The sequence below is a fragment of the Accipiter gentilis genome, chromosome 2, assembly GCF_929443795.1.
Source record: "Accipiter gentilis chromosome 2, bAccGen1.1, whole genome shotgun sequence".
In the NCBI taxonomy this organism is placed as follows: domain Eukaryota; kingdom Metazoa; phylum Chordata; class Aves; order Accipitriformes; family Accipitridae; genus Astur; species Astur gentilis.
In genome coordinates, this window is record NC_064881.1 from 39,424,883 (window position 1) to 39,451,953 (window position 27,071).

Consider the following 27,071-nt stretch of genomic DNA (forward strand, 5'->3'; position numbering starts at 1 on the left):
AAACTGATGATAAAAATGTCCTAGATTATTAAGAGAAGAAAAAGGCAGAAATGCTACCTTTCATTCTAGTCTCAATTACCTGAGTTCCCGTACTTCTCTCCCTTACAGAGTTTTAATCAAAGGAATGAAAAAATCAAGTCCTTATTTTCTGGTGCAGGCGAGTTGTACACATACGCACACACTCAGGCTAGCTCAACACAGGCCAGCCTGCATCCCACAAGACTTACAGCACTAACAAAATCGCCCAACTGCTTCCACAGGTAGCTCAAAAGCAGTATAGCCACTTCTGTGTGGAGCCTGGATTAAGTCAGTTTATTGGATCCAGGCTGGTTCTTCAACTTCCAGAGACAGCCCATGTCGAAGAGAATTCATGACCCCGGGCTCTGCATAAGCTCTGCAGGTAACCTGAGTGGCTCCAAGGGAGATGCACTGCTTCCACAGGCTTGGATCCAAGTGTCTGGATCTACCAGGAGCACATAACTTCAGAAGCACTGACATACCCACATGCAGAGGCAATTCCAGAAGCAAGGGAACAGTAGAGCTAAAAGAATTCAAGCTGGGTATGTTCTGGCATTCAGAAGGGACTGGCATGCAGATGAATTGCATTTTATAGACAGTCTCCCCTAATTTTCCACAGAGACATTCCTAGCATAGAATGCCTGAACAAAACCACAGTACGGCCAGTAAAATAACTCTTCTTTCCTAATAGCAAGAAATCTGTTTACATATTCAAGCTTTAAATCTCTCAGAGCTAAATCGTTACACTTCCACTCCTAATACCAAAACAAGCAACCTGTAAATGCTAGGTCCCCACACTACATAAATGAAAGGTGTTCAAACAAGATACAGAGCTAATACGTAACAGCTTATAACACAACTTTTATTAGAAAAGTTATACATAACAGCATCAACTATTTTCAAGAATATTAACCTTGAAAAGCAACAAAAACAGACTAAAAATGTGTAACAAGAAACTAATGACCTTTTCTATAATTAAACATTCAAGTTATCTACAATGTCTCTTTTTACAAAGGGGAAAAATTATGGTTTTACAGGCACATCATGTTGAAAATAAAGCTGCAGTAACTTTATACAATTAACTTTTTCAAGGATTATTAAAACATGGTCACCATGTAGTCTCAGATTTTTTCAAACATTCACATAATTTTACAGTTGAGTACACACTGAAATTTCAGAGTCCCAAAATTATTTTGTAAAAGTGCCAACATTAAAACCAGAACCTTCAGTGTGAATAATTTTGCCCTAAAAAAAAGTTAAGACAGGTTTCCATAATCAACATATTCACATAATTTCTGGTGCTACCTGGTCTAACAGTAAAGCTTCATTCTTTAAAATCAAATGGGACTTCTTTTGCAAAACTGATAGAATGTTTTGAACACAGGAGTGTGCATTACTGGAAAAAATTGATACTAAAACCATAAATATATCCGAAGAGCCATTAATAGACTACACAATTAAGTGGAATTGTGCCTGTTTGTACTGTATATTCAAGTTTGTTGCCCTTTCGGTACAGGTGGTATCTGAATTTAGCATCTTTACAAAGGCAATCTGTTCAACTTCTCTTATCCTTATCTTCATATGCCTGCTTAATAAAAATCAGATAATTTACAATCTAGAAGTCTGTTTTAAAAAGTCTGGAGTTTATATACAGCTCTAACAAACCTAAAGCATTTGATATCTTAAAGGTTTAAATGAAATGACTAGAGTTTTTATTTGACGCTTATTAACAGTAATTAGCCATTATCAGTAGTGGACCATAACGAGGTGATAAGTGAAAAGGAATGTTTTGTCTCAAATGCTTAACACATGTTCCATCCTTTCATGTATGCAATAGTATCACGTAGAGGAAGTGCTTTCCACAGACACCCGTTTCCCCTTAGCATCAAGGGCTACAAAAATCTGACTGCAAAAACGCAGTGACAAAGCAAGCTGACATATCAGGCACTACCTTTCATATTGGCAGCTTTGAGACCCACGGTATGCACAAATATCTAGGGAAAGGGAAAAAAACCACCACTATGAGAAGCAGACTGAACATTTTAGACGAGTTTGGCAAAATTTTTAATCAGACAATAGGTTGGCCATTCAGGTTTACTTGTATAGGTTAAAAATATCACTATTGAATCAACTAGTCAAATTATCGTAAGACATTTCCATTGATACTCGACATTACATGCACCAATATTGCACACATCTGCTCTGAGTTGTTAAAACAATCTTCATCTGGGTCCTTGAGCCGTCTGGTTTCTGCAGTTGGAACTCAAGCCACCCAACCCAGCAGTTTCACTAAAAATTTAAGTGGTAAATTTAAAATACAAAACCCAAAATAACCCGAAAAGAAAACCAAGGACTTTATACAGACAATAAAATCTAAATTTTCTGCAATGGTCTTGTGGGCCCTACAGATGGGGCAATACATGTACGCACTAGTGAAATGAACACTAGCTCTGCTGTACCTAACCATTCAAATAATATGAAATCTTGGACCAGGTGTTGCAATGATGTCACTGTAAGGCTCCTCCTGTGTCAGCTCTATAGCTTGCTGTTTTTTAAGTACCAGGAAACTGTAGAATTTTGCAGCTGCTTGTTTTCTATTCGTATTTCTGCACAGCTCAAGCAAACTGATAGATTCCGCTCCAGTCTTAGCAAGAGCTCTCTGAAAAACACAAACATTGATACCATAAATTAAATAGAGAATTACATACAAACAAGAATGTCCGTTGGCAAGATTCTGTTTGTTGTCACTCCCAGGACACTGTGAGGGATTGGGAAGGACTCAACATTGGATAGAGGGGCATTACAGCATGTACATGAACATTTCTATACAGATCTTATTTAAATGAAACCAAGTAGGCTTCCCAGAGATGTGTGAAAAAAACATTCAATCTTGAATCTGTGCAACTTATACCAGAAACACTGCAGTATAGCACAAGGTTTTCTTTCTGCACCAATAGCTAGCCAGTCTTTTTTGACTACAGGACAAATATTTTTTAAATAGGAATAAAAAAAATTCTGTTTTATTTCTCAAAATAAAAATAACTAAAAAAAGTTATCTATTGTTTAAAACAAAATTTTAAGAGCTAAGGTTCTTTAAAAGATGCATAATTTTCCCAAGGTGGAAGCCTGTTTATTTCCAAAACTCTGTCTGAAACTAAGTACCCAAAGTCACTTACATTTTTTCAAAGTCTTAGCCAGAATATAAAAAAATGCAGGAAAATACATCTGTTTGCTGGCTAGAACAACAACTGACGTCTTCAGTTTAAAACAGAACCGTCTGCTCTGGAATATCTACTAGATGAAAAAATATTAGGCTGGCCAAACCAAATTACTTTATATTAAACACATCTTAAATTCAAATCTCATTACAGACTAAATGTTTCAGCCATCCAGTGTCATGCTCTTTTGGGCACATGGAAGAAAGAATCGGGGCGGGGGTGGGGGGAGGCTAGACATGGTCCAAAGAGAATTCTGAAGCTCTTTTCAGAAATCATGATGAAACATTCAGAGGAAAAAAACATTACACAACATTACCGACTAAACAGCTGTATACTTTAAAAATTTCTTTTAAGCAACAATTGTACTAGTTTGGGCTGGGACAGAGTTAATTTTTTCACAGCAGCTCATATGGTGCTATGTTTTGGATGGGAGCAAATGTTCTTGTTTTTGAGCAAGTAGGCTGGGGGTGCAGAAGAAGCTGAGAGGGGACACAGCTGGGACAGCTGACCCCAACTGACCAAAAGGATATTCGAGACCATATGACATCACGCTCAGCAAATAAAGCTGGGGGAAGGAGGACGAAGGGGGAGGATGTTCAGAGCGATGGCGTTTGTCTTCCCAAGTCACTGTTACACGATGGAGCCCTGCTTTCCTGGAGATGGCTGAACACCTGCCTGCCCATGGGAAGTGGTGAATGAATTCCTTGTTTTGCTTTGCTTGCGTGCGCGGCTTTTGTCTTACCTATTAAACTGTCTTTATCTCAACCCATGAGTTCTCACTTTTACCCTTGTGATTCTCTTCTCCATCCCACTTGGGGGCGGGGAGCAAGCAAGCGGCTGTGTGGGGCTGAGCCGATTACCAAGGTTAAACCACAACAACCATTTAAAACTATCTTACCTAAACTAGCAGAATTCTTGCAGGTGTGCAAGAGAACTAAATTAAATCACATTAGTTTACAGTGTAATCTGAACTAAATTTAAGTGTCATAAAGACTACTTAGGAGTTTAAAATTGTTTCATTGTTTAGAGATATAAGCAAGTAATTCTTATGATATAACTGTAGTAACATTTTCCAGAAATGTATACCTTTTACTTGATTATATCATACTTTTGATAAACTTAATAGAATATGAAATACTACTAAACCTCAGTTTACTGAAAATTCAGCAGTATTCCCCCCTGACCTCCAAAATCCGCTATACTGGAAATTCAGAGATACAATGACAGTGAGCTTTTATCAGCAGAGATGGAGCCTATCAATTTCACAAAAAAGTGAGGATGACTTTGGAAAACAAAAACAGCTTAGAGAGAAAGAACTGAAACACTTCAGTGACAGTAGAATCTCAGGAGTTGCCAAAATGTTTAAGGGAACAAAGGGATAGAAACCACAACCTAGACAGAAAGACAAAGGTAGTCCAAGAATATACGAAGTAGAGAGACCTAAATGCAAATGGACAGCAGTTTGTACTTAAGTTCAAGTGTATACTAGGAATGCTCAACTATCTTATCAGAAAAAAGTTCTTTAGTTCTAGCAAGCAAGAATCCATCCTACAAAGATTATCTGTCTGTGCAGACTGAAGCCACATGCTGAAAAGTAATGCTGTACCTCAGTCAAGGTCAGATTCCCACAGTTGTTAATAGATTCAGCTTATCATAGCATGGAAGTTTTCAAACTAGCCTAGCTGGGAGTAAAAATCATATAAAATGGTTTTATCCCTAGACTTTGATGGGGTTTGCCTAGGGTCACAGAGCACAGTCAGAGCTGCTATAGTTTCACTGAAAACACAATCAAACCCAATTATTTTAAAATTCGAATTTCTGGGACTCTTACTTGCACACCAAGTGTGGACATAAAGGTTGAAAAACACTTCAGCAAAAAAATTTTACTTCAAATGCTCTTTGGAAAAAAGTGACAATTATATTACCATTTAATCAATTACAAGCTCCACCCCCCCCCCCCACCCCATGACAAAAAAGATATTTTAAGTTTGTAACCTCTACTGCAAAGAAAGCTCTTTCTTAACCTTTTAACTCAGGTCAAAAGTGTCATTGGGCACACTCAAAAGCTACTTTAAAAGAAAGCAAATTATCATGTGTACCTGAAGTCCATGAAGCATTTGTTGAGTCCTCTTGTTCCATCTCCTTTCTTCTTGATCCTGATCACCCCCCGTGCCGTCTTCTTCCTGCAAGCAGCCAAAATTCACGCGTTTAGAAAACAATTATCTTTACATAAAAGTTCTAGGTATCACTGCAGCTTTTTCTTTTCATCAAGCCAGAAGGTTTAGAAAACTTGAGTCACAGGATACATCTAGGGAAGGCAGGAAGCGGGATGGAGGAAGACACAAACGTAAGCTGACGTACCATAGTACGGTTGCCTGCCACTATGATTATACCTCGAATTGTTATTTTGACAATTAGTAAAACAAAGAAGTTCAGTCATGACAGCTGAATGAGAAGAGACACTTCAGTCTAATCTAGGATTGCTAGTACTAAACACTGTATCAACAATGCTTTTATTTTGCAAACATTAATAGACACAGACATTCTCATTTCACTGGGGAAGCAGAACCATTGAAAAGGAAAATAGGTTGCTGCTAAAAATTGTGAAGGCCAGCTGTAATGACTCAGCTCCCCATGTCCTATGAAGCACTCACCTACAGAGAACAGTACTTGTTTACAGAAGATGTGTTAGATATGGCTTTTAAAATAAGAACTTTACTTCAAATCAGCAATTAAAAAAAAAATCACCACAAAAGTGACACATGCAAGCAGTGTCTGCTTTGTTTCCAGTCTTAACCCAAGAAACTTAAACTGTGCAAAGAACTGTTTGGCCAATTTTTTTATTTCTCAAAATTAAGTCAGCATGTATTTCTTCCCTTTCATTGTACAACTTTTAAAGTAACATTTCTCTGCATTCAACAACATCCTGAAGTGGTCAGGCAGTTGGACTAGACAATCATTGTAGGTCCCTTCCAACTGAAAATATTCTATTCTAACAGCTTTTTACATTGCTAGGACAATCACCTTGACTGAAGTAATTGACTAAAGCAATTCACATTTCTTTGTACATGTGACTTGTTACAGAAGAAAACTTCACATATCCAGATACATTCTTTGTCCAACAAAACAGTTTTTTAAAAACTAATTTATTATAATACATTTTGGGTGTAGAATAAAAAGAATCAATGAAGTTTGGTTTTATACCCACGGAATATTAAATATTGTAGCTATGAAACAACTTCAGTTATCACGTTTTAGGACATGGACCATCTCTCACAAAAATCCACTTTTATTAAGTGGCATGAACTATTTAAAATGCAACCATAAAAATAAGTTCAAAACTGCTTGTATAAGGTATCATAAAGTGGTTTAATCCAACCATGTGTGAGAATAGGAGAACCCTCTAATTCAAAGCAGAATATATATGCAATTTATAAAATGGAATAGTATAAATAAAATAAAATGTTCATGGAATAAATTTTAAAATCTACATTTCCAAAGTTGGTAACTTCCCAAGTAAAGACTGAAGATTTATTTCTTATGCCATTTAATGAATCCAAAGTCAAACAGTGCTGGGAAACACACAAACCCTTTCCACACAGAGTTCTTACCTCCTCTTCTTCTTCCTCCTCTTTCTCTTTTTCCTTCTCCTTCTCTTTTTCTGGCAGAAGTTCTAGCTCTGGTATTAGCTGGCAGATGTTTTGGGGCTCCTCTGGAGGCATTTCTACAGGTGGTATTTCCAGCTGTTGTGATGGTGGATGCTTTAAGAGTATGCAATACAGTTAAACCGATGGCATCATTTTATCAGTGCTTTTACAATAGAATGCTGATGCTACAAACCAGTTCCACAAAATCCAAGTCTCTACATCTTAGTCATTTGTCAGAAGTTTTCATTTTTTAAAAATGAAAAGCCATCTGTTTTGTTTTGTTGTCCATACATGTATTTTTAATCCTTTAGATTCTACCCAAACCAGAAATTATGACACCACTGTAAGGAAAAAGGCTTTTCAATAACTTTACTTAGTCCACCATCCAAACTACTGATCTTGTTTCTCAGATCAGCACATGCAACTTTAAATCCCACATAACCAGATGCAGTGCTACATGAACACACTAACACACTGGAACAAGACATCTTCAAAATATCAAAATATTGCTCTTTGCAATACAAGCATGAAGGCATTAAAACATAGGTACTTTGTAAAGTTTCCAAATATGTATGAGTGACTTTAGTGCTCAAGTATAATTCTCAGAAGATATTTGTATCAAGAGGAAGAATCCAGAAAAGCAGTTTAACAGGATTTATGTAGTTGGTTTTAATAAAATTAATATACCATATTCTCCCCCTGAATCTATATGCAGTTAAGTTTTTGCTAGTAAAGTTACCTTGACACCTGAAACTGTTTCTACACATACCCTAAAATAGCTCAAAATAACTTCTGTTTTAGAGTCACACAGCAGGTATCACTACAGGTATGCTGCTAGAGGCCTGATCTGGTTGGCATGATAAAAGAATTCCCAACACATACCAACAACATTGACTTCAACACAAGGTACAAACAGTTAATGCCAATTTCACCCAATGACATGGCCAACAGGAACAGCAGCTGCTCCCCTTTTTAATAAGATAATGTAACATCTAACACGTCTCATCCTATGGTAAGCAACCTGTTAGCCATGAAATATGTGCAAAGAGGGGTTAAAAAATGCACAAGTATGAGAAAGACATAAACCAGGACTGTTCTCCTCAGGTAACCATTCAGAAAAAGAATACACCTTTCATTTTTCCCATTTCCTCTCCCTTTCACAAATATGGTTTCCTTTCACACTGTATCACAGATTTTACAGAAGAGGTAGATATGAGCTAGTTTCCAAGTCTACTCATAACTCAACTAGGAAATCTTTCCTGAAGATCAAAGTTTTTCTTTGAACCCTTAACCCTGGAACATTAGGATTGTCTTGAAAAGAAAGTTTGTGCAGCTAGCACAATCCTTTCTTCATCAGTGAAAGCTGTTCACATACGCTTGCCAAGCAGAAGAACTTGATAGCTTTGTAAGCAATACGCTTTACTCCTTGAAGACTTTTTCTGTAGGACACAGTGCCATTTCTTTATCCTACCTGCATTTTAAATGTTTCAGTAAGCTTTCATAACTCTGTGGATGAAAAACACCATAAAGACTACCCAGGGACAAAGATTCTGATACTAGTCCACCATATCTTACACCACCACAGAAAGCTAGTGCCTCAAATCTGTGTCACTTCCTGCTCAAAGACACTACTCACTTCTTGTTCTGAAAAAAACAAAAGGAAAAAAAGAAAAAAAAAAAGAAAAAAAAGATCTTACTCACAGGTAACACTGGCTCTGGTTCTACTTGCTGCAGTTTGCGTTTAACACCTGTCTGAGGCGGTGGAGGTGGCATAACAGATTCATCCAGGTTGGTTCTGCTGCCTTCCATCATCGATTCTTGTAAACGACTTGGTTCTTCCAGAATAGGTTCATCTATATTCCACAACAAACCCAGTTTTAGATACTTTGGTACAGTTTCAAATTACATTACTAAGTCCAATCTGCTATTAATTTAGAATTGAGCACTCTCAAACAGCCTGCATAGCTTTTGCAGTGACTTAAATATAATTGGTACAAATGTGCACACAACCCAATCCAATATCTATTTAACTCACTGGATCAAATGGAATGTCTTAAGTGTCTTCTACTTCAAAAAAGCTATTTTAAGCCACAGACTGTATATCAAGCTAGACAACCATTCCAAAGCTCTTTGCTTTATTCATAATCTTTGGTGTCTTAATATAAAGCAGAAAAGAGAAAAATAAGCTCTGAGGGAAAGCAGACCATCTTTGACAAGACACAAACCAATGACATCTCGTTGCTGCTGTTGCTGTTGTTGCTGCTCCTCTCTGGGAACCTCTGGGTTTTCAAAGTCTTTAAGGAACTCGTCAAGGTTGTCAGCTTCTCCACCTTTCCTCCTCTTTCTTAGGTCTTCTGGTACCAGGGGTGTAAGACAACGAGTAAAGAGCTACAGGGGAAACGTTACATTATTCACTATTGTAGTTCTCAGTGTCCCTAACTTAGTTTCAGATCACTTAATTATGGGCCATCTTCCTTTTCTGTTTTTTAAGCTCCTCTCCAACAGGAGTAACATCAAAAAAATTCATTTATTTCTGTAACTGATATACATTTTGAGCATTGGTGTTATCTTAGTTGTTTTAATGAGTTGGGTTTTTTTTTTAAATTATGAATACTGCTATCACTACATCACTATTCATATGCTGATGTTTACTATATATGAGGCACAATCCTGAATATAGTCCATTTAGAAATGAACCTGCACAAAAACATTACCTTCAGTAGCCTGTTATTCCACAAAGGCTGTGCAGGCAGAGAGAAAAGCTTTTCAACTCCGCCAGTTTCTTTCCACATCATCAGTTTCTTAGTAGGAGGTGCCAAGTCCAAAGTAGTAACAATATCAGAGTAGTCACTTAATTGGGCTCGAATAGTCTTGCTATCCAGTTCTTTCACGCTGTCCACAATCAGTTTTCTCTTCCTCTTTGCTTTGGTTTCCTTGACTGTTGAGATTTTTAGCAAGTAATGAAGGTTAGTTTATACAGATACCACACTGTAGAAGAAGAATTGTGCAGGTTCTCTATAGGTCTTATTTACCCATGTATAAAGCTGCCTCAAGAATCTAAGGCAATTTTAGCTTTCTGAGGAGGAATGAAAAGCTATAAGCACTATGAAAGGTCAAACACTAGCAATGCTGTCCCATAACCTACAAATTCTGCTGTGTATACTTGTAGTTCTACTGAATCTACTTAAGCCTCAATGCCCTCAGCTGCACATGCCTCCCTCCCTCATGGCTTGCTTGTCAGGCTGGTGGTCTTCAGGAGCAAACCCCTGAGATGTAAGGTCCCTCTGACCAAAGAGTCAAAATACCACACCAAGTTTTACCCCTACACACTAGCTGAGCTTTGGCAGTGTTAACGTGGGTGGTTATCTTACCTGTACCTCTCATCCTGCTCTAGAATGACTTTACTGTAAACTGCTTACAGCCTGGCACTCTGCAGCAGACCCTGAAGCTCTGGCAAACGCTGTCTTTGCTGGTCCCAGCAGATCAGCTAGGACCTCTGTTGCTAGCTTGCCACCAGAGGGCAGTGCTAGGGCTTTTTAATTGGCCAAGCAGTAAATCAGGGCCTGGAGTTCAGTCTGAAAACACAGGACAAACTACATTTTTTTCCAGATCTTTTTTTTTTTTTAAATACAGCAGGGATCTGTTTATAATGAGCCAAATACAGTACCAGTTAAAATAAGTGTCTTTCATTAGAGAAAAAGACAAGGAATTTCACTATTGAGTAGAACTTCAAATACAAAGATGCATCTCCTGAATTCAGCAATTCATTAAAGCTATGAATCACTAGAAGAGCACTCATTCTCAGTGTAAACAGTCACTCCTGGCCATCAAACATAGCATATCAAGAACTGTGCTGCACTATAGGTACTTTATTAGAATTAAAGACTTGATGAGTTCTATTCCAACTCACTGTATTTTAACTAGCATTTTTATCCAAAGCTACAGCATCATGCCACTACACATACTGACTGCAGAAACAACAAACTAGTACCCTGCAAGATCATCAATGTAAGCTACCTACCTGGAAAGTACTGGAAGGCTACCATTAGAATAAAAGGAATTCAGCACTTGGTCCCTGGTTTCTCTTCCAACTGAGAAGCAGAGTTAGCAGCAGTGCTAGCCATTCATTTCCACTCCATTGAGCTAAGGTGGTCTCTGATGACCCAAGTAAAATATTCCTAAATAGCTTGCTTACCAGTTATGTCAATAGGCTCCAGAGCAAAAGCTTCCTCTTCATTGGGAACAAGCGTTGTCTGATCAGTCATAGTTGGTAACGGTTCAACTGGATCTACTGAGTCTGGGCTGTCTGGTCCACCCACTGCCAATTAGAACAGGTATCTTGCACTATGTCAAAACATTAAGAAACTGTGCTACCCTTCCCATTCCCTCCTCCACACTTTAAGGTGGTTTACTACATTTCATATTTTTTGAGCTCAACATGCTTTTAAGGAATTAGAATCCCAATTAAATTAGTTGAAAAAAAGTAATTCTACATCTAAGCCCTAGATCATACTCACTTGATACATTATCATCATCATCCATATCATCGTGGGGAGGTTGCTCTGGCATCATTACTCCACTTTCTGAGAGTGCAGGTGGGTCATCAAAAATACCACCATCATTATTACTGAGAAGTTTGTCATCTGAAACAACCACATGGAAGAATCAATTTCATGAAACAAATATAGACAGTACTGAAGTACAGACAAATTTATGACAACACAGACAAAGATGGTGCAAAGGTTAGAGAAACCTATACTTCCAATGCTGACACAAAATCAATTAGGAATGCTTTACAAAGGTGCATTTCAGCTCAAATTTTGAGCTAACAGATAACCTTTACTACAATACACTTGCCACATATTTGCATCTTACTAGGTTTTTAGTACTTCACAGAGAAGCACTCAATACAATTCTCAACATATTAATTAAGCCCTTGGAAGGAGTCAGAACAACAGTTGCATATTGATTTTTCTCTAAAGAATGTTACATATAGAATGGAAAAACTCCAGTTGATTTAATTTTACTTCATTTGAAACATGCAAACACTTAACATGCTACGCATCATCTGTATTGCTGTAGCACTCACAAACCAGAATTCCATTGCTGAAGGGATAAGCTAGAGAGGGACCCTTGACAACAAAGGAAACAACCTTCCCCCTATCCCCCCAAGAACTATTTATTGAGGCAGAAGGCAGGACAGCAGAAAAACAAATTTCTCAAACATACCCAATATTCCACCATCATTTCCTTCTCCAAAATTATCATCTTTGTATTGGTCTTCATATTCCAGGTGATTAGATTTCTCATTGAGGTGACTGGTGCTCTGTTCAGGTTCCAGTAGGAGATTGGAAGCACTGGTGCTGACTAGCATGTCATCCTCAAATGCACTACCTTCTCTCATCATCTCACGATCATCCATCCCAAAGTCACCTGCAAGAATACGATTTCACTGCTATAAATGCTAAAGAACCAAGATGCAAGAGACCTAGCTAATCAATCAGCAAAGCCCCAAATGTAAAACCAAACTTCAAGTTATCTGAATGGCAGAGTTAATGACAAGATGTAAGGAATTATGACCAGCTATACCATAGCAAAAATACCATTCAAACAACTATAAAAATAACCATCTCCTCTTCAAAGCATTTTATTATATTTATTTGAATTGATTTTAGCCAAATCTGACTACATTTTAGCTGCACTGAAAGCAAAGAATTCCAAGAATTCAAAGAAGTTGTACCTTATGCTTCGAGGTTGGGCTTCATGTATAGAGAGCAAACCAACACAAAGTCAACACCACCATCAATACCTAGATTATACTTTCAAAAAGGTTACTATATTATGGATTACATTCTTGTACTCTGGAAACTAGATATTAAAATACAACTGTCTTCAGGCTTTGACTCAGATCTTAGAACACTGTCCTTGAAAAGATACTGGAAGAAGCTAGTCACCACCAACTGCTTCAGCTTTAGAAATCTCCTAAGTTTCTGACTGAAAACATGCTTATGATTAAAGCCAACAGCTGCTTTCATATTCACACCATGTTTTGAAAATTATATTTGACATAGTTCTTCATTAATTAACCTGACTGAATATTCTTCAGCTTTATATAGGCAGCTACAAGCTTGCTGAATATTAGAGGACAGGCTTTTTGGAAAAACTGACATGTACAAACTAAAAATTAAATGTTGGAAACACAGCATCTGTGATCAAATTTGTTTTGTACTTAGTGGGAATTCCGTAGTAATTGCAAACCCATAACTTTACAGTTACCAAAACTAGCTTAGTAACATGTAATAATACACGAGGTTTTTACCAAAGTCATTATCCTGGAGGATACTGATGTTGCCTACTTCTTCTCTCATTGTAATTTCTTCCACTCTACTCTGGTTCAAACTGAACTGCTGGGCCACATCAATATCACTTAAACAAACAGAAGACAATTATTAAAAATCTCCATTTAAAGAAAAAATTATCAACAGATAAAGCCTGCCTTAGATAAATGTGAAAGTAGTTCCTAAAAAGTAAATTATACATTTAAGTCAATTAATGAAAAAGCTGATGGTGAATATAGAATAGAAAACACTACTTAAAAGAGTAAGACCATTCATGGTTAAAACCTATCACCCAAATTGCGTTAGCTTCTGGGTAACATATCAGTAACCTCTCTTACTACTTGCTGCGTAGAGGTCATTACTTTTAAAGGCCAAATTAGTAAGCAATAAAAGACTTCCCACCCCCCCCCCCCCTTCAACTTCAACAGCTATTAATATAATTTATCAAAAGGTATATCTAGTAACACTACCAATTGTGTTAAGGCACATTTCTTAGAAGAACACAGAATTTTTATGTAGTTTCAAGTTAGCGTATACTATATATAAACATACAAACTTTGCATATAAACTAAATAGAACCGTGAGTAAAACAAACTGTACCCTAGAAATTCCATTATGAGTAATACAGAAAGGTAACATCAATTTTTTTACAGATCAAGAACTATTCAAGTTGTATACTTGTTATTATGTTTACAAGTAACTCATTAGTATTAAAAAGTTTTAAGAACTAAAAGCGCCCCTACAGAAGGTCAACAAGGACATTTCCATAAAACTTATCTTGTCTAACCTGAGAATGTATGCGTTGTAGAGTGCCTAGCATAGAAGAAAAACAAAAGTGATAATACACAGCTGAGATTTGCAAAAGCTTCTGTAAGGACAGCTTTAACTTTGGTTAAAATTACATGTTACTATGAACTTAAAATCAACACAGAGATGATTGTGTACTTGCTTGGTATATTAAAAGACTTAAGAATACAAGTTACCTACAGAATTCTTTTTTTTTAATTCAGCAATGAGTTTGCTGTTTAAAACCAGCTTCTCCTCAACTAAAACCAGACATCATTTGCATGGAAATAAAAAAAATAAAGCAAGCTTACTCTAGATCAGGAAGCGGTTGGTCAAAATCATGAAATTCCTCAGGTAAGGTAATAGCATTGTAAGCAGCCTCTCTGTTTTCCTCAGGCAAATCGACAACCCCTGCAAAGAAGAACACTCAGACATGAGTTCCCATTCCTTAGGACAACAGCATTTTTCCCTGTGCCTTCAGCATTGTTTTCTCTGCATGAGCTTCTCATCTTTAAATTGTTGAATTGAACTGATGCTAGACACCTATGAAGAAACCTCAGGTAATGTTAGTATTGAGATTCAGTCTAAATTCAAAATATATACCCTCAAGCCCTTGTACTGTTTTATACAACCCTGGAAGCCTCATATCACTTGATAATGGTTGTGTAGCAATGCAGAGCTGTGCAGCTAACACAGGCACATGTCATCACAACACTATGCAGGTACCTGCTACAAAATCATTTTATCACGATACTCCAGATGAGCTAGTTAGTCCTATGTTTTGGTTTGGGTAAAGCGCAGCAACATGGCAGCCTGGTTTGGGTAAAGCAGTAGCAACACAGTATGACTAGTTTGCTACTGGTCATTTAGTCAGTTCAATTAGCTCTGAAAATCCCAGCACAGTACTGACTGTACTTGGGCCACACAAGTTTTAGGCTTCTGCATTTAAAAGAGCTGGATTACCTAAACCACATACATACCTCTTCTTAACCTACCGAGGTGCTTAATTTGCTCTTCAGTGGACACTCTCAGATCACAACTATCAGATTAGGAATCACACAAAAACAGTGCCAGTAGCTGGTGCCTCACTTTTATTCAAAGACCTAGAGGTCAGGACACTTGAAAGTGCATGGGAAATGCAGTTCAATTCCTACTGTAACTTGCATAAGATTTGAGGTCTATGTTCTGCCTCTGACCCACATGACACAGGCAATTCTGAGGTACAGATACTTCAGAAACACTGCCCACTGTGTTCCCCTCTGCAATGGATAATCAAAGAACCACTGTCCCGAGAGACCAGGAGCAAGCATGAGTCTGTAGTTTACTCATTTTGGTACTTGGCTAGGAATGAAGAAACCTAGTCCATCCTTTCAGGGCTATCCAACATTTTTACCTGGTGGTTGCTTAAAATAAAACATGTAAATGATTCTCAGAGCAGCCAGGATCAAGACAATGCCTAAGCAACAAAGCTGATAAACTGAGAACAAAGACTAAGTGCCTCAACTTGTTTCAGGTCAGCATGCCACTTTTTGTTAATCTTGTTTTAAGGCGATTCACCTTCTACATGTGCTCCGTTGGGAGTGGGAAAATTGGGAAAACAGATTGCCTTGTGAAATCAGACAAATTTATGTGTTCTCATCACCCGGGGAAGTTAATTGCAACAGTAAACAAAAAATAGGCAACAGACAACAAATTGCCACTGAAAGCTACATAAAGTTGAATGTCTGAATCACAATGTGAAGATCAGGAAACGAAGATAAAGGCATTAGATACCTTAACTTTTCTCAAGTTTACTGTTGTGCTGGCTTTCAAGAGTTGCTTTTTTTTAAAAAAAAAAGTCTTCCTTAACTTCAGCTTTTAAATCTATTACACTCACAAATTTAAAAAGGTAGAGTATGATTCAGCAGCTGTGAGTATCCAGCAGCATCACCACCACAGCTACACACCATCTGGAAAAAAGTTTCCCAGGCCAGAATTAAAGAAAACTATCAACAATGTATAAGCCAAGTAATGAATTTCTGGAAAGTCATTTCAGGTATTAATATGGCTCCCCATCTTAGTGGAAAAATCTTAGAGTAAGCAACAATTGAGGGGGAAGTTATGTGTCACATACAAAAGGGAAAACATCTTTCTTCTGCACATTACAGTTCATATTATTTCCAGAAACTAAAATGTGAAAGTGGTAAAAAACAAAACAAAACCCCAAACCAACAGCTTACTTCTATGTTTCTTTTGTAACTCATGGCAAGGCAACCTTTACCCTTGATGGAAACAAGCTCCCTTCTGTGCTCCTATTCAGTACATGCAACTGACCTTTCTCAGACTTGTGACAGAAGGTAAAAACCATGCAGTGTATTTCCATTTAACATCATAGACCAAAACCAGCCAAAATCATAATTGAGATTTTACTGAATCAGCACTAATAGGAAAAATTTTCATTTAGAATTCAATTAAAATATGTATTTCAGCATACAACTCAGTCACACAGCCAACCTGAAGCCACACTAAAGAAAATAACTTGTACTATAAACCTGTATAACTTTATGTAATTCTTCTACAGAGATGGGAAGGTAGAATTGTATACCTTCTTAACAAACATCATTATATAACAACATAACTTTTCACAGAGTGCTTAAAGACAGATACCTGGACGAAAAGCCATCTTAATCTTAATGAAAGCCTCATTACAGTCTGCAAGAAGATATTTTGCTTTCCTGTGGTAGATTCTAACAACGCCTAGTAAGAGATGTCCTGAGGTTCGAAGTGCCATCTTCACCTAAAAATATATTGCACAACCAGTGAATTAGATGTAGCCTTACTTTTTTTTCTTCAATGAAATTTCAGTCAGCTTTGCATGAGTTTTTCAATAACATCAAATATCCAAAACAAGTATAAAAATCAGCATAAAACTGAAGAAAGAAAGAATTAGGTCAACATATTATTTATAGATGACCTGGCAAATATCAGTAAATTAATAGCAGCTCTGTCTAGTAAAATAAAATAAAAGATAAGACAAAACCCATTTTACCACATCTTTTTCTGACATCTTTTTTTACTTTAATTGAGAAAAAAGTGAAAAATAAAAAAATTTGGACAGCCATAAATTACAATTTGGTTTAAAACTGTTACTTGTTACCTCTCCATCCTCTGTCCTGCAGTTAAGGAGAAAATCAGAGAGAAACAGTGGAAGATGTGGGGTGTCCATAAACAAGCACTGCCACATTAAAACAAGTTTAAGTTCCTTTCCTCTTTAACCTCTCTGCTTTACTATGTAATAAAGTATCTGCTGTAGGAACAGAAAACTGATAAAAGAGAATTCAGACTCTTAAGTACTTTAGTCTGAAAGAGCATGAGACTTCTGTTGAAGGGTATATGGAATAATTGTCTCCCAGGAACATTAAGCCATAGACGGTTTAACCTCAAGCTATAAGAATTCAACATTTTTATTGCATACTATGTCTTTCTAATATTTCATCTGATAAAAGTGTTACACAAAGTTAAATATATGAAAGAATGCCTATCAATTTCTCCTTTTTCTGAAAGAATGCTGCAGCTCACTAGTGAGTCCATGAACATTACCTTCTTCCTAAATCCTTCCAGAGCTGACACTGAAGCAAATCACTGTTCTGTAATATTAAGTATCACTGTAATTGTACTATACATTTTCTGCCTACACTTAGCAGTTCTTCCAAAATCCAGAGTAGCATTATAGAAACGTTGTTATATTTGTATCAACCAAAAGATAAAAATAAGTTTTATTTCTTTTTCAAATAGTTGCTTTTCTTATAAGACATTCAGACATCTATTAAGTGAGAAAAGTCACAACCATATCAGTCCACTAGTTCTTAAATGGAAAAATTCATTTTCATGAGTAGTAGAAGGCGGAACACACACACCCCACACCCCACACCCCCCCATTTAAAAACCCAAGTTCCTCAAAATTTCCTCTGGTTTCACAATAGTCATCCAGAAGTGTTATGTTCTTTCAGTTTTGTTGCTATCTATTCACTTCCCAGAAAACCAGAGACTAAAAGTTTCAAAAGCAAGGCTTTTACACTACAGCGTAGCGTTTTTACTATATGGAAGACCATCCTCACGTAACCAGTAACATTACAAGCTACTGCGATACCTCAGATCTTTTTGCTGTAGCTAAGCCCAAACATGCTTTGAACTTAGGTCACAAGCATAAAACAAAAATATCTTAATTATTATTTCTACAGCTCCCAGTAATAACAGCACTGAAAGAGTATCATAAGGCCTTTAAAAGTTACTTCTTAGAAAGCCTAGGCTTTCCTCTTTTCCAAACATTTGCTTCTAAATGATGCACGGTACATCAAGATACAAGTCTTCCATCTACGCAAAGCAAAACATTTTGTAGCTAAATTGCACAATACTTTAGCATTAGAAGATTGACAAGAAAATACACTTCAGAATCAAAGAGTCAATAGAGTATTTCACGTCTGAAGGGACCTTTCCACTCTTTAGAACAGCAACATTAAGAATTTTATTTGTTTCAGTGACCCAAATGCAACTACCACCTGTACACACAACTTCTTTTCACTACAAGATAATGTTACATCAGTGTAAAATAGATACCTTTGGTGAAATGATACTCTCCACGCTGCTCTCCAGATTACATTCAAAAACGTGGGCTTTGGTTAGCTTCTTATCCCAGTGGGCCGCCAGCCAGATTTTGGCCAGCGGCCCACGCTTGCTCAGAACAAAGTGGGCATAGAACATGGTCCCAGATGTCTAAAACAAGGTGCAAACCTGTAAAAACAAAGGCAATTTTTTTTTTTCCTAGAAACTTTTTAATGAGGAATGTCTTTGTAAACACACCTCTTATCCGCAGTAAGCAAAGCATGTGTTTGCTTTTCAATCATTAAGGTCAGACTATTTGTATAAAATATTTAAGAAGCCAACACTTGCAAGTGGTGGCCATGTAATAGCATATACATTTATTGCAGAGGAAATACAAAGCAGGAAGAACAGCAACCAGTGACCATTTACATAATTTAAAAATGTTTACCATCCCGCAAGGAAAAAATATTGAATATATTAAAATTTATGGTAATGATACCAAACTCATATAATGCAAACAAACATGTCTCAGTTTTCAGTCCACAGTAGTTTTCTACCACTTCCATTTCTTTCTACTCTTAATTCAGTAGCTACTACTATGCTACACCAGTATATATTCTACATTGTTTCAGTAAAACATTCAGCATTATAAAATACACAGTCCTAAACTTTTTGGACTTCACCTTATTTTCCTAAACAGAAAGTACAATTATGTCTTTATTTCTGAACAGACTGCTCTGGGTTTCATAATCCTCTTAGTAATGCTTCATATTTTTTATTCAAGTGTTAATAAAAATGGTAAGAAGATGGACTGCGTTATTCCAAACTTCCTGAAGATTTAATTTTCCTCTTTCTCCTTCACCAGAAAAACAAAATTCCTTTTATCTACTTATCTAGTAACTACCTTCTTACAGCTGATAAGATGCCAACATATCAAACCACGAGGAAGCAGAACAGCATGATGTCTTATGATCTAAACATGCCAATTTCATGCATGAGGTAAGCATACGATTCATTTCAACTACAAACTGAGAAAACAAAAAGGTTGCTTTAAAGAGGTGGAAGATTCTCCACAAACAGCTTCTTCTCCAGCAATATCTGTAACTAGGGAAAAAGAAACAAAAGATAAGAACAGGAGAAACGCAGCAAGTGCATTTCAGTTTTTACCTCCTCCATGCCTACAGAAAAACTTGCAGGGGAAGCACAGCAACCTAGCAGTAAAAGCAGGGCAGTTTAATCTGGGCAGAGCCAGTGCAAGGAGCATCAGTTTCTAGCCATGAAAAAAACCACCAGTGTTTCCCAAATCCATGCTAACACAACTTATAAGCAAATAGGGAACACAAGGAAGCACAAAGCATTGGTAAACGTGACAGCCAGAGAGAGAATCTCAGGAAGCCAACTCCTACACCATACCAATTTACTTGGAGGTGAAAGAAACAAGTTCCAAAGCAGCTAGAGTAGAGCTGTTGATATTTATAGGGCATGCTTCACAAAATACAAACAAAACAACCCCAACAAACCCAAAACAAACAAACAAAAAAGAGGAGGAGCACAATTGTGACTGCTAGAAAAAATAAGTATAGGGGCAAGAGAAGCACTGGCATTACTGGTTCAGTGGAAGCAAAGTCAACCTCTAGATACCTGGATAACAAATGAAAAACTGTAGATCTAGGGATAGATCTCTGAAAGTAAAGGCCAATAATTTTTTTTGTTGTGCCTTTTTTTCCAGTTTGTTTTAATAAATGGGATCTGAAGGAATACAAAGGATATGGAAAATTATCTTTGTAGTGGTACCATACTCTGTACTTGTACCCACTTATAGGTATCATTCAACATGCAAGATGATGAAAGCTTTGATTTTCAGCTGCATTAAGCAAAACAGCACTGTTTGGACAACAGAACTGATTATCAAGCTTATCTGTCTTAATGACAGACTGGCCACTGATTCTGTTCATCACCAAGAATGGATACAGTGGACAGGATTTAAAGGAAATAAAGGCCATGTTCAGCTTCAGCTCAAGTTAACACAATAGATAGAAGGGATTAAAACTACACTTGGGAGTAAAGTTGATAGTTTTGAGTCATAACAAAACTGCAGATTAACAAAAGGTTAAAATGCTCTTTTTATTTGTTGAAATTGTGCGAGGGCCAAGGACAGCACTGCACAAAGATGGATATGAGCAAGCTTTTCTAGGAAGCACAACGAAACAATTTTGGAAGTCTTCATCAACAAAGTTATCTAACAGAAGGTATTCTACTCCCCCCCCCCCCCCCCCCCCCCCCCCCCCCGGGTTTTTTGAAAGATATCCCACCGTCTCAAAGGCCAGCAAACAATTCAACCCCTTGTGCATTTTCAAAGGCCTCACTGTATTTTTGTATATGCAAAGACATAACTTTACAGCACAGCATTTTGATATCTTGAGTTGCTACCACAACCATGCACTGCTCTGGTAACAGCAGGCCTGTAAATTACCCCTTGTCATGGTATAACCCCAGCCAGCAACTAAGCACCATGCAGTCGCTAGCTCACTTCTCCCCCCTCCCAGTGGGATGGGGAGGAGAATAGGGGAAAAAAAAGTAACTCATGGGTTGAGAGAAGACCAGTTTAATAACTAAAGTAAACAATAAACAATAATAAAAATAATAACACAAATCTAATAATAACAATTATAATAATTGTAATGAAAAGGAATATAACAAAACGAGAGAAACTGGACCCAAGAAAAGACAAGTGATGCACAATGCAATTGCTCACCAGCTGCTGACTGATGCCCAAACAGCGATCCACCCATCCCAGCCAACGCCCCCCAGTTTATATACCGAGCATGATGTTCTATGCTATAGAATATCCCTTTAGCTAGGTCAGGTCAGGTGTCCTGGCTATGCTCCCTCGCAGCTTCTTGTGCACCTGCTTGCTGGCAGAGCATGGGAAACTGAAAAATCCTTAAGTTAGGATAAGCAGTACACCTAGCAACAACTAAAACATCAGTGTGTTATCAACATTATTGTCATACTAAACCCAAAACACACTATACCAGTTACTAGGAAGAAAATTAAGTCTATCCGAGCCAAAACCAGGACACCCGTCAATATGAGGAACAGGGGAAAACACAAACATACAGTTAACAAAACCACTTGTATTACTCCACTAAAAACTTCCAACAACAGTTGCAAAATAATGTACTTTGATTCAGGGAGTTTGGTGCAATTATTCACCAATGTTTTACAACCATTAAAATATGTAGCACAGGCTTCACAAAACTTAAAAAATACAGTTAACTGTAACCCTGAAAATATACTCAAGATTTCCTGTTAAATGTGAAACATACTACTCGGACAACTCAGACACAACTTACCACTTTAAATCCCAGATAGCAAGGGTAATGCAAGTGTTAAGACAACTATCTAAGATATCTAAGAGGAAGCAAGGTTCCCCAAAAAACTGAGGTGTCAGGATCACACCAAGGCTAATGATTTCACAAATCTTTTTTTTTTTAAAGACAGATTCTGTCTTTTAAAGAACTAACAGTCCAAGTCAAAGTACTCCCCATAAGGGGGCTTAACATATATGAAGGAGTTTCAAAACATATGCTTCGTTAGCAATTAAATCAAAGTATAGAGGCTGAAAACTATTGCACCAACGGAAGGCACAGAAACACTAAGTGGTCACCTGTGTTTGTGGTGTTTCATAGGTTTGACTACCACTCACTACTGGAGTTATGGATCAAACCTAAAACTTTCTTGTAGGACTAATGAGAAGATTATACTACACGTACAAAATACTTAAACTTTTGGAGCGAGTAAGAACCAAAAATAACTAGCTTCTGACAGAGGTCATCTGTTTCTCTTCATCCATTAATGAAGCCTTGCCACAGCAAAATACATGAAAAGAGTGACAATCAGAATACAGATAGTTTTAAAGTGTGTATTAATCTGAACTGTTATTAACAAATAATACTTCTATTCCCTGAAACACTAATTTCCTGTCACAATATGAGTCTCTGCCACTTCCAAATTCCAGCAGATGCTCTGCTCTGTAAGGTAATAGCTGGGTTACAGGAACTGTAGAAATCCCACCTTTACGGTTCTGAGCTGCAGCACTCCAGCTACTTTTGTTTAGAGCATCAGCACAATTGCTTAAAGCAGGCCCCAATGGTTGTGCTCACTTTCTCCAGAGTTTTTTTTCTTTCTTTTCAGATAATCCTTTTCCTTATTTCAGGCTTTTTGTCTGATCTTTAATTCATAGGGCAGTATGCTGATGCAGTGGCATAAAAGGAGAAAAAATAGATTTCCTGGCATAATTTGAGACCGGGATGAATGTTAAAGGAACCAAGAGTTTCTTGGAGTGGCAGAGTGCTCATGCAGACATGTAAAACATATGTTGTTGGCTGCAAAAGCAATTCTTAAGAATCCTCAAAAGAAAAAGGATAGCTGATAGCTCTTAAAAAGCTTGTAAGGCAAAATGTAACTGTTAATTTCTGAAATTGACTGGGTACAAACCAGGACCTTAAAACTTGTTCTAAGAACTTACTCATTTTTCTGTCTTGCTTGCACTGCTCTGGCACAAAAATAAGATGTACTCACACAAGACCAGGTGGGACCAAATCCTGACCTTGCCAAACTGTGCTTTTAAAAGACTTTAAACTTGATTTTAATTAACTTCAAATTTGCTTCAATGGGCCACAATTGTCCTCAGGTTCTTCTGCCTAAACTGGTCCTCAACAATTGCATAATCTCATTTTAAAGCTTTTTCTTTCTACAGAAGTGTAGAGAAAAAAACTAGGCTGTAATTCTATACACAAAGTAACTGAACACGTAAAGCGAAACTAATACAATACTGATAATACACACAGTCTGATCCAGAATCTGCCTGTTTCATTCCAAGTATCTGGTAATTGATCCTCCCAAAGAAGCAACAAGAAAATTGGGTAGATGCTACCTATGAACTTAATCTTTACCATTAATTCACAAATATTAAGTCTTAAAATCCTTCTGCATATTAGAATGACTAACTATCTAAACTCTGAAAAGCACTCTCGTGTAGCTTCAGTCCCATCCTTCAAGACATTCAGAAAGAAGCTTAATGAACTAACAGTTGACAATAATATTGCAGACAACAGGTACAATATTCACCATATTTTAATTTGGCTGTGGTTCACTCTAGCCCATTAAATCCACTTGCCGGTTACTCTACGAGGTCAAGTTATGTATACACACACCAGTTCAGAGGTTAAATTCAGTCTTCAATTTGTTCTATTGTCACCTACTTTTTTTCCTGTTGTAAGGTTACTCCAGAACCACACTCATTCACTGATCAGCAGACAACTTCCATACTACAGTTTAAAAATCAACCAGTTATTTTACTTCCTTTGTTCTTATGCTATCCTTCAATCTCTCTTCTCTCCTGGTGCCCCCCTACACACATATTTTCTTCCTATGCTGTCCCTGTTTCTGTTTTGCTAAGCCAAGCCAGCCCTGGGGCATATGGGAAAGAGTGAGCTCACTCTGCACACCTGCGGCAGTCTGAGTTGGCCCTGCTGGACTTCAGAAGTCCAGAAGAATTACCCTGAACCTGCAATTGCACTTTGAGTTCTTCAATTTTAACTCATAATCCTTCACTACAGAGTCCCTCTTACATGTCTAAAAGTTCCCTGGTGCAGGCACTTATTAACATTGTCTCACTAGCAAGTTTCATTAGCATGCTGAATACCTGATGCCACTGGGGAAAAAAAAATAATTCATCACAGGACCAGTCTTCACAAACTCCACTAAAAACTCCTTACAGCTCAAAGCCTCTTTTCAGCACTACCTTATTTCATCTCCTTCCTTCAACCACCTTTATAATTCTCCGGTTAAGCTGCATCTTTCTGAATTTTAGTGTATTTCTTCATGGCACCTGCAGCTTTGCTGAAGTTCAGTGACAAGTCACCTCAATTTCTTATGTCCACAAAATCAATTATTGAAAAGATTAAATTGAACTAGTCCAACCTGACATACCTTTGTTAAAAGCATACAGCATTTTCCATTTGTCTCTAGGTCTTGGTTTTTCCAGCAACATTTTTTCTGAAATCCTGTGGCTGAGGTTGCACTACCAGGCCTATAATTGCTTTATAGGCCTATAACTCCTTTACAGGAACTGCATTCACTGTTCTCCAGCTAAAATATACTACAGACCTACATAATCAAATGGCTAGAATCAGTGCCCCACTAAAGTTACTAATTCAGAAGGCAGATCACTCAGAATTACTGTACAAAGTTTGAGATTATTGAACCCTATGAACACTGTTCCCCCCCCAACTCCATTTTCATACCCAAACCTCAGCAGGTATCCTGCCCTTGCCCCTAGATTCACCATGTCTGCTCATCCAGTAGAAAACAATCTTTTTCATTTTAGGCCCTGTCTCGATTATCCCAACCTGTTTTGTGCAATTCCAGTTCCAAGTCAAACTAATACACTTGCAGAAACCATGTATTAACACACTCCTTAAATGTACATAAGTTGAGTAAGAGAATTCCTTATGTTACTCCATCTTTTGCAGCAGTTATTCCTCTGCACTGTTCACCCAAAGAGCCCAAATGTAAAAACCTAACTTTCTAACATTTTACCTCAAAGAAGTTAAACTCATGTATTGAGACAACTATTCTCATTTCTGTGGGAATTCCCATGATATCAGCAACCCTGATGGCAAAACAAGACTAATTTAATTGTGTGGTAATTTACATTTATTGTAGGTCTCACTAACATTGTGCTCTTCCTTTTATTTCCCCCAGCACACTTCCTCTCCAGTTAAAACTTTAGATCAGTGGGCTTTATGTTTCCAAGTTTCACAGAATGTCCAATATTTACAAGTGAGCCTCCACAAAACAAAACGCAAGCCTGGCCCTCCTAATGCTTTGATGGTTCCCCATTTTTGACGTAACGCGTTTCACTGAGAGAGAGATTAATGGAAGTGTATGCTTACTGCACACGTTCATACAATGTGGGCCTAAATGATAACTTCTCCAAATTCACAACATTTTCTTCCATGTCTAAATTTAACAAAGAGCCATTTTCACTGAAAGAATGCCGTGCCATAAAAAACCCAACACCTTCTTTTGTATTTAACGGAAGCCCTTCATTCGGGATCAGGGAGAAATCTTAAAAGCTATAGCAAGATTTATATCAGAGAATCCACAGCAGCTGCCAGAGTAAGGTCTTAATTCTTCAAGAGATAGGCATTTTTAAAGGGGCCTTTTATTTGCAGATCAACAGTCACGGTGCCCAGAAGGTAGTTCATATGTTACTAGTGAGGCTGGCGAGAACATTCAAGACTCCGCTTTATCTAAGCGAGAAATTAAATTACACGAGAAAACAAGAGACAGGCAGATGCGACTTTGCTCCTCTCCCCCTCCCCAGACTGCAGCAGCCCCGCAGCTACGCCGTCCCTTTTGCCAACCCACAGCTTGGGGATCTGCTACATTACTCCGGCCACCGGACCCCGACACGTTGCTCCCTCAGCTCCCCCGTGAACCGGCTCTCCCGCGGCAGCGGGGAGGTCACCGCGCTTCCGCGCGTGTGACCGCTCCAGGCTTACAGACCGTCTCCACCACGGAGCGCACACCCGCCTCTGCCTCCCCGCCCGGGGCTCTGCCCGTGCCGCCGCCAGGCCGCAGACCGGTTCCCGCTGCGCCCGACCACGGCGCAGGTCACCCCAGGCCCCCCGGGCCCCCAGCCCCGGCCCCGCCGCCCTGCCCCTCCCGGGCAGCCCCAGGCGGCGCCGCGCAGCGGGCTGCCAGGCGGGCCCGGCCCTCCCCCCCGCTGCCGCTCGCCCGCCCCCGCCGGGAGGGCTCGGCCGAAGGGCCGGCGCGGCCGTCCCCGGCCGCGGGGGGCCGGCGGCCGAGCCCGAGTAGGCCGGCAGCGCCCCGAGAGCCAGGCTGCGGCCGGCCCCCGCCGTGCCCCCTTCGGACGGCGGCAGCGAGCCGGGGCGACCGGCGGGAGCGAGCGCGGCTGGAGCCGCTCCTTACCCTGGTCCGGGGCAGGGGGAGGCTGGTGCGGCGGCTGGCGAGGCCGGGCTCGGTAACCGCTCCGCTCCGCCGAGCCGAGCCAAGCCGCTCACTCAAACAAACAAGATGGCGGCCGCAGCCCTTCCTGCCGCCCAAACCAGCCGTTCAAATCGGCAGGATGTTTACTGTTAAAATGCCCCCTCCTCCCCGCGGGCCGCGGCGCCGCCGCCCACTGCGCCTGCGCGCCGCCCCGCCACTCCGCGCGGCGGGCCGCCAGAAGGCGGGCGCGCAATGGGAACCGGCCAGCTGCGCATGCGCCCGTCCCCGCCGCTCCCGTCCGGCGCCCGGGAGAAGGGGCGGGGCAGCGGGGATGACGAAAGGTCGGATGAGTGACACCGGCACGCAGGGCTTCGGGGTGGGGCGGGACGGAGGCGGGGTGGGGGGAACTGCGCCTGCGCGGTTCCCCGAGCTCTACCGCGCCGGTCCGCCGGCCCTGGGGA

At 39.1% G+C, this 27,071-nt stretch overlaps 1 protein-coding gene across 2 annotated transcripts; it reads right to left on the bottom strand.

Moving 5' to 3' along the window:
• Positions 1-887: 887 nt before the first annotated feature.
• On the bottom strand, positions 888-26,792 carry RAD21 (RAD21 cohesin complex component). Of its 2 annotated transcripts, XM_049824760.1 has the most exons (15): positions 26,593-26,792; positions 19,493-19,609; positions 18,604-18,777; positions 16,654-16,783; positions 14,319-14,418; positions 13,203-13,309; positions 12,113-12,316; positions 11,401-11,526; positions 11,079-11,201; positions 9,598-9,821; positions 9,109-9,271; positions 8,585-8,736; positions 6,848-6,997; positions 5,336-5,419; positions 888-2,677 (listed from the first exon to the last, which is right to left on the bottom strand). In XM_049824760.1, the coding sequence occupies exons 3-15, from the start codon at positions 18,745-18,747 to the stop codon at positions 2,486-2,488; spliced, it is 1,899 nt and encodes a 632-aa protein (XP_049680717.1). In that variant the 5' UTR covers positions 18,748-18,777; positions 19,493-19,609; positions 26,593-26,792; the 3' UTR covers positions 888-2,485. The 2 variants fall into 2 exon arrangements, with proteins under 2 accessions (XP_049680717.1, XP_049680708.1); XM_049824751.1 differs by lacking the exon at positions 19,493-19,609.
• Between the last annotated feature and the right edge of the window lie 279 nt (positions 26,793-27,071).

Bases quoted from the DNA above. Each gene is read 5' to 3' on its own strand.
- RAD21 (XM_049824751.1), bottom strand. From the start codon at position 18,747: ATGTTCTATGCCCACTTTGTTCTGAGCAAGCGTGGGCCGCTGGCCAAA. The intron at 9,822-11,078 runs GTAAGCAAGCTA...AAATCTCAACAG, and splicing joins GGAGCCTATTGACATAACTG to TCAAGGAAACCAAAGCAAAG. The intron at 2,678-5,335 runs GTACACATGATA...TGTGTTTTTCAG, and splicing joins AAATGCTTCATGGACTTCAG to AGAGCTCTTGCTAAGACTGG.